Here is a 7,974-nt window from a genome sequence, read left to right as displayed (position 1 = left end):
ATGCAATCCTATTACATTGAGCTTTCAATTTATATTTTTTCGGTCTTTATTGTCTGCTGGGCCCACCTTTGTCTTCAAATCTTTATCTCCCACTAAGTCTAATAAATTTACAATAAATTTCGATGACAAGTAAGGGATACATATTTAAGGGTGGGAACGGGCCATAAACTAGGCCCACTTTTTATTACAAATGACAATTCAAATTGGGCCATAAACTAAGCCCATTAATAAAACCCAACAACAATAAAACCAAATGTAAACAACCTAACATACACCTATAATATTGGTCATGACAATCGATCATCCTTTTATCCAATAATTAATTTAATAATTAAATAATTGGATAACATGCAATGGCATCATAATTAAAAAGACAAAATCAAATTTTATCTTATCCTTTCATAAGATCATATCTTATCATCAATTGTACCAAAATAATTAATTTTATAAAATCTAATTTAACGTATAAAATTTATAAATTTTCCAAAAATTCAAATTTATCCAAAAATCAATTTTAAAATTTTCGGACTCAAACAATTTGATCTGATGCCTCGTGGACCAATCAAAAATAATTTTCGATCGAATCAAAAACTAAAATTTCAAAAATTTCAAAACAAAATCAAAAAATCAAATTTTAAAATTTTCGGACTGCCTGGGACATTCCCGGGCAGCCCCGCCTCCACGTGGGACAGGGCTGCCCACGTGGAGGTGGGCAGCTCGTCGCTGCCCGTGGGCAGCGCAATCGCTGCCCGATTGCCCTTGTTTCCCTTCAAATTTAATTTTAAAAATTTTTCATTTTTTTTTCAAAAAACCGAGGCTAAAAATTTTGTACAATCGATTAATTTTAATCGTTTGATCAAAGTTTACGACCTGGCTCTGATACCACTGTTGGAACACGCGTTCTCTGATCACACGGATGTGATACCCGGAGCAGCGGAAGTTTAAAATTTTATTTTTCGATATGGAACGATTCCATATCGTGGGTATCAAATCCAAACGATTAAAATCTTGCAAGTAAAAATATAAATTCACAATTAAATGTTTTTACCTCTTCAAGCTAAGGCTTGATTATGGACTCCAACAGATTTAATCTGCTCTTATTGTAAATCCCGGGAACCGATGACTCGCTCGATCAATCTCCGAAATTAGGTCCACGAATAGAAAACAGAAACCCTCTGATTGATTGCACTAGAAATCAATCAGATGTTTATCGTAGAGAATAAACAGATTTGATCTGTCAATTCAGAAAGTGACTTTTCAGAAAAATCACAGACCGAATTTTCTCAAAAGAAGTAATCAATGTCTTATTTTCGAAATTATACATATATATATATATATAATTTCTAGACTAGATTAAGTTATAATTGTATTAGGACACTAACTTCTTAGGGCCCACAATCCATAACTTAAGCCCAACAAGCCAAGCCCGTTATTATAGAAATTAATATAAAATTTATCATGACTCCGATTGATAAACCGATTTCACCAATGTGCACAGAAACCATTTCTGCACCTTTTAAAGTCAAGATAATTTTTCTGAATCCGAATTCAGTGATTTCCAAAAATGCCCATCCATATGTCATTTTAGGAAATTCCACTCCCTTTAGTTAAGAAGTCCAACTTCTCTTTCATTAAATTTAACTCTTTAAATTTAACTATCTCAACGGGGTTTAGTAATTCATTACTTGTGTGACCCTCAATGGTTCAGGGATACAGCTAGCCGTGGGCTCACAACTCCTTGTGACTCGAAACAACAATTTCCGACTTACCCATCGAATCATGGTAAGAGCGCCTAGCAACATCGCCCCATGATTCCCTAGGTATCACTGATAGTGCCTACAAGAACCAGTAGATTTTGGTTAGCATACAGTACGGTCCCTTCATCCATATATCCCGATTGAATCAACAACCATTGGTGCATCGAGAGTCGTTCGAGATTCGATAACTATGCAATGCATCTTGAAGATCAAATAGTGACATCGCATGTGCTACTAGGAAACCGAGTAACCTAAAACACATCATGTACTCTGACCAGAGATTCGTCACACTAATATCTCCTCAGATCGCATAGGATATCCACATTCGCAAGTATGTGGTGAATCCTTGACAACAAAGCATCGACTCCTATATGTGTCGTAACTGTACCCAATCCCGACACCTGATGACCCCAATAGAGTCGATAAACGAGTCAAAGTACAGTACTAGCATATAGAGTCTCAATGATGTTTCAAGTAGTAAGGACTAATGGTGTACAACCAAAACCGCGGACTTATCCACTCAAATAATAATAACCACTTGGAAAGTCCGAATAGGGTAGTTCGATCATTCATCATATGAATATCCATTTGCATGCTTTGAACATCTCCATGTCCATTACCAATGAAACGTGGTACTTGGCATCACAAATGCTAGTCTCAATCTCGAGCGATCCTTATCCTTATTAGCGGACGGCTCAATTGACTAGGAACTGTTTAGAATATACAGTGACTATAAGACGTGTTTCATAATAGTGATCTCTCTTTATTGACTATCTCATCTTACTTACACTATAGTATATTCAAGGTCTTTATCAAAACAACAATAGTATATCACAATATAACAATATGAAGAAAGACAAAGAAAACGCCATTAATAAATGTAAATTATATTAAACAAAGATTGTTTATACATAGAGTCATAAAAGCCTTAGCCACAAGTTGGCTAACCGGGATCCACTCTTTCAGTTTTTTTTAAACCGATTATGTTTTCTAGTGATTATTTTGTCCTGAGGCACTGTATAAATACTAGTTAATTTTGCATAAGTATGTCCAAGTTTTGTTTATTTAGTTTTAATTCACATTTTTAAATTTTCGCTGCATGTTGTCTTAGGTGTTGACAATACCAGAGATAACACCTACTTAAAATTACACATATCTTTATTCCTTTCAAGAAAAAAATTCTTTCAAGTGGTATCAGAGCTAACTCTTGACGTTACTAAGTGAATTTTTTTGAAAAAATGAGTTGTGTACTAATGTAGAGTCGATAAATAATTCAAACAAGTTGCGTAAAGAACGAATTATATATCGCGAGTATCATTCATAAGAAAATCATTTCTCGATTACCAAATAGGGTGAATGAGAAAATTAATTAATAGTAGTTTTAATTTTATCGTGTTGAAAAAATAAGATGAAAATATATATATATAACATCATGGGACTTAGATGCCTCTTTTGTGATGGATTGGTGCAATATCAAAGCTTGCACCATTTTTTGAATAGACATAACTTTTCATCAAGGCCTTTCAACATATATAAATAAGACCCCCTTATTTGCATTCAACCCACCAATTTTTTCTTCTCTCTTGTTTAATTCTTTTGCGAATTTTTAAGCTTTTATTGCTTAAAATATGAATTAGAGGAACCATCATGGGCAAGCTTGGTAATCTTGGGCCCCAGCTGACATGGCGCCCAAGTGAATTTTTTTTTTCATAAAACATGTTGGAGGTATATTGTGAGGAACGACCAGAGAATAAACGAGAAGAACAGATCTAAGTCGGCATGGTCGCCGCTCACCAAGAGGAGGAAACACCAAAGCTCCGCTCACCGCCGTCACCCGCCGCCGGTAATGTTCTAATTTTTTTTCTTTTCAAAGTTCAAAAATTCACTTATTTTTTTAATTAATGTAACGTGGTGGATACTTTGGGCTTTAATTCGAAATTCAATGTGTTGGGAGTAACTAACTAAGACTTACTTAAATTTATTGTGTTGTTCTTATCTACCTAGGGCATAATTTGTGGTTTTTTCATCTGCCTAGCACCTCGGCTGCCACTCCATTGAAGGCTTTTATGTGTTGGTAATATTTGACAATTAAACTCCTGAAAATGATATATAATATGGCACTAATGATAGCTTTCATTCGAGGATTTTACTTTTTGCCAATGTAGTTGGTGCACTAAGTTATTCTAATGATTCGACTTATGGATAATTACATCCACTGAATTCCTTCTACTCAAAGACAGTTTTTTTACTTGGTGTGATAGGAGAAAATTTGGTATTAATACGAATTGGTAGTTCATAAAATGAAGTCCCACCTTAGTTTTTGTGCATCCAAACTACTGGCTATTAGGACATGGTTCTGGCCCATTCTGCAAAAGAGACGTGTTGGTTGTGGTTTTTGTGGAGATTTAAGGCTTATTTTAATTTTTAGCTTTATTGAATAGAAATGTTGAATGATATTACAAAAGTGAATGATATTAACTTCTTTATTCTTATGAAGGTTTAATTGAACATTGTGCAGGAAACTTAAACATGGTTTCTTAAATAATCGTGAGTTGTTTGATTTTTAAGTTGTAATTGTTTGTGATTAATATTTTGTTAGTACAAGATAAAGAAGCTTTTTGTGTTTCAATATAGGGGAAAACATACCTTTCTTTGTTGGACTTGAACCAGGTGTTTATGACACGCGAGGAGAAGCGAGTTCTAAAGTTAATGGATATAAGGGGGCTATCCATCAGTCTTTTTTTTAAAAAAGAGAGGAGGCAGAAAAAGATTATTGTGCATATATGGTGAAACAATCTGCTACTACTTCCTCCCAAACTACTGGAAATGATAATTCAAATAAAACTTCTGCAAGTTCAAGGACAAAAGTTTCACAGCCTGATAATTTAACCAAGATGCAGGACATAGGACAGAACTTGGATGATATACGGAAGGGTTTGGATGCGCTACAAGAGAATTTGAAAGCTCTTAAATTAGTGGAAATATTTAGATATATGTTGCAAGTTGTTTCATATGTTACATTTTAATACAACTTATCGTGTTGGAATATTTGATTCATGTATGACTATTGTATGCCACTGGATTTGTGTTAAATTTTCTTATCTATCATTTAATTGTTGCCATATTTTGATTTGTCAACATGGAATAAATAGAATATACTCTGATCAAATAACTTATCAACATCTTCAAATTTTATCATTAAAGAATGTGTTCCCTATTGATAAATGATATAAAAAACACCAGACATACTACTACAAGAAAACCAAACAGATATGCCAGATGCTAAAGAAAAAACAGTAGAGGAAATAAGTAAACAAATCATTCTACAGGTTGGCATCCAAGACAAGACAATATCAAACAATATACATTAAAATTTTCCATTTAAACAACTTAGATGGCATGAGCTAGGGTCTGTAATAGCACTGCGTACGGCAACCAATTGCATTTAATATCTACTTGATCAAATTCCATCAAGAAATCTCCAGATTTAGAGAGCTTCTGTGACATTTGACTGCCAAAAAAAATAAAAATATCTCCATCAGAATGCAAGGCTGCCATATAATCTGAACCAAATTGAAAAAAAAGCTACAACTCTCCAGATTTATAGAGCTTCTAGTTGAAGTCTAAGCATAAAGCTTCCTAATTGAAAAAATCCAAGTCAAGAAAATTTTAACTCCACATTATTTCAGCAATTTGAACACAAACTTCACTATTTAACAGCCTCTTCATCATTCTTGTTTTCCAAGCCACATGTATGGGCTCGTAATACTAGATTAACTCCAAGTGTTGTTAGAACCTACAAAAAGAAAGACAATTATTCATGAAATTTTCGGTCATACACTATATTTTAAATAAAATGTTAAACTATTTAAAGTACCATCTATCGATCCAAAATCTTTTTCATCTGAGCTATCATTTGAGTTGTCATTATTGTTATCATTATTTCCATTTGACCCGATAAACAACATTTATGCATATTAATGAAATTACAAAGTTTTAAAAATAAATACAATTAAACAAAATTAATCAACACATACCCGCTTTGCAAATTCGAATAGTTACGCTTGTCAGGTGATACACCTCGACGTCCACATCCATGACATAGTCTGCCCTTTGAGGTTGACTTCTCCTTCGATGATTTTAATCTTTTCCCACATCCCTTTGTTCTTATTTCAGCTGGATCATTGATACCAATGAGCCTATCTATGTTATGCTTACTTTGACTTCCACTGCTTAATGCTTCAATATTCATCTCCTTCATTTTGCTTTCAATAAAATCAAATTGTTCAGACAAGAAGTTTGTTCTCTCTTTAGTCAAAGATGAAACATCGATTAAAGTGGAAGATTTGCAGGATAACATCAAATGTCTGGACATCAAACACCTTTCTGGATCATCAATCACATCTTGCTCAACCATAGGAAGCACTTGGTTGATACGGAAAAAAGCTAACATATGCCTACAAGGAATGCCCTCAAACTGAAATTTCATACAACACAAGATATTTCGTCTTTCTGTATGTCATGCGTAAGAACCCTTGTTTTCGAAGAAGAAGAACCTTGAGAATTGATGACATTGTAAACCCCAAAATCGTGTCCAAGAGATGCTTGTTGCGCAATATAACCATGACTCTGACCGATTTCATTTTGAAACACCAACCATTTAGTTTTAGTGTAAACATTCACCATCTGAGCTTCCATTGGCCAGTTCGACTTAGTCTTCGGACGCTCATTCATATCAATATGATCAGCGACTAACTCATTGTGTCTTTGGTGTTGGACTGCCTTATTGAAACGGATGATAAAATCCAACAATGAATTCTTGTTAGAGATGTACTTCTTGAAAAAGGCATGTGAACTTTTGGATCTTTGACTACTTGACATCCTTGCAGAAAACACATGTTTGAAATAGGCTGGCACCCACTTATGACGTATCTCATACATCAAATTAAGCCAATCATTTTGGACCAAATTTGCACAATTCATAACCTCTTCCCATGAATTCTCAAATTCATCACTTGTTGTCGAATTGACAATGACATTCCTTATGCTTTGATAGTGGTCACGAAAAATCACAGGGTTCATTTTATCGGGAAATTTGTTTAGTAAGTGCCATAGACAACATCGATGTACTGTTTGGGGAAACACTTGTGCTATGGCTTTGCTCATAGCAGCATCCTAGTCAATAATTATCAAGATTGGTGCACCTGTAGGCATGACTTCAAGAAACTTGTTAAACAACCAAATAAAAGACTCGGTTTTCTCATCACTCAAAAATCCGCCCCCAAAAACAATTGTTTGATTGTGATGATTAACTCCTACAAACGGTGCAAAAATCATCTCATATTTGTTGGTGTTATATGTTGTATCAAACACCACTATATCACCAAAGGAAAGGTATGCCCTCCTTGACACAGGATCCGCCCAAAAACACCTGATAAATGTGTGACGCCTAAAATCCAATATACTAAATCGCATGAATTAATTTAATAAATATTAGGATTATTATTATTTTTAGTTTAAATGATTTAAATTCTTTATGTGAATTATGTGTTAATAAATATTTTTATTATTTATTCAAATGATTTTATTTTACTAGCTATTTAATTAATATTTTTAATTGTTTAGGTTTATCTGTCCAAATGATTTTATTGTGCAATTTAAATTGCTTAAATATTTTAAAGGCTTAAGCTTGAATATTTAAATAATTTTTAATTGTTTAGTTTACTCATTAAAATTATTTTAATTGTTTAGCTTATTTATTTAAATACTTTTGATTGCCCAATTTATTTATTTTAAATGACTTAAATTTAGTGGTTAGTTATTTTAAATTATTTTATTGCTTAGTTTATTTTATTTAAAAGATTTTATATGTCCAAATCATTTTAAGGTTTTTATTTCTGCTCGTGTATTTATTTAAGTTACTTTTAAACGTTAGTCTAGTTTTTTTAAATTATTTTAAATCGCTTTGTTTGACATTTAAATATTTTACTCGTTGCCGTGAAATCGAAATATTTAATGTGCTTAAATTCTTGGATTTTTAAGCTTGTATTTTAATTAGTGAAATTTAAATTTCCTAAATCCTAGTTCCTAAGTTTAGGTAGTATTTTTAGAGGTGGGTAGTATTTTTCTTTTATTTATTAAACCCTCTCACACACACCAATTAAAATACTACATATTATTATATATTATTATACACTTGTTTTTAAAAAAATAAAAT

At 32.9% G+C, this 7,974-nt stretch overlaps 1 protein-coding gene across 1 annotated transcript; it reads right to left on the bottom strand.

Moving 5' to 3' along the window:
* Nucleotides 1-5,147: 5,147 nt before the first annotated feature.
* On the bottom strand, nt 5,148-6,839 carry LOC140861336 (protein FAR1-RELATED SEQUENCE 5-like). Its single transcript, XM_073264341.1, has 3 exons — nt 6,291-6,839; nt 5,795-6,234; nt 5,148-5,268 (listed from the first exon to the last, which is right to left on the bottom strand). The coding sequence occupies exons 1-3, from the start codon at nt 6,837-6,839 to the stop codon at nt 5,148-5,150; spliced, it is 1,110 nt and encodes a 369-aa protein (XP_073120442.1).
* Nucleotides 6,840-7,974: the final 1,135 nt, after the last annotated feature.

The sequence above is a fragment of the Henckelia pumila genome, chromosome 4 (assembly GCF_033568475.1).
Source record: "Henckelia pumila isolate YLH828 chromosome 4, ASM3356847v2, whole genome shotgun sequence".
Classification (NCBI taxonomy): Eukaryota; Viridiplantae; Streptophyta; class Magnoliopsida; order Lamiales; family Gesneriaceae; genus Henckelia; species Henckelia pumila.
This window is presented reverse-complemented; position numbering and strand designations above follow the sequence as displayed.

What these genes read in the sequence shown, in the direction of transcription:
- LOC140861336 (XM_073264341.1), bottom strand. Translation starts at nt 6,839, where the DNA reads ATGAACCCTGTGATTTTTCGTGACCACTATCAAAGCATAAGGAATGTC. An exon ending in CTTCTTCTTCGAAAACAAGG is followed by an intron (nt 6,235 to 6,290) that starts GTTCTTACGCAT and finishes ATGAAATTTCAG; the next exon opens with TTTGAGGGCATTCCTTGTAG. An exon ending in TATTCGAATTTGCAAAGCGG is followed by an intron (nt 5,269 to 5,794) that starts GTATGTGTTGAT and finishes TTTTTTTGGCAG; the next exon opens with TCAAATGTCACAGAAGCTCT.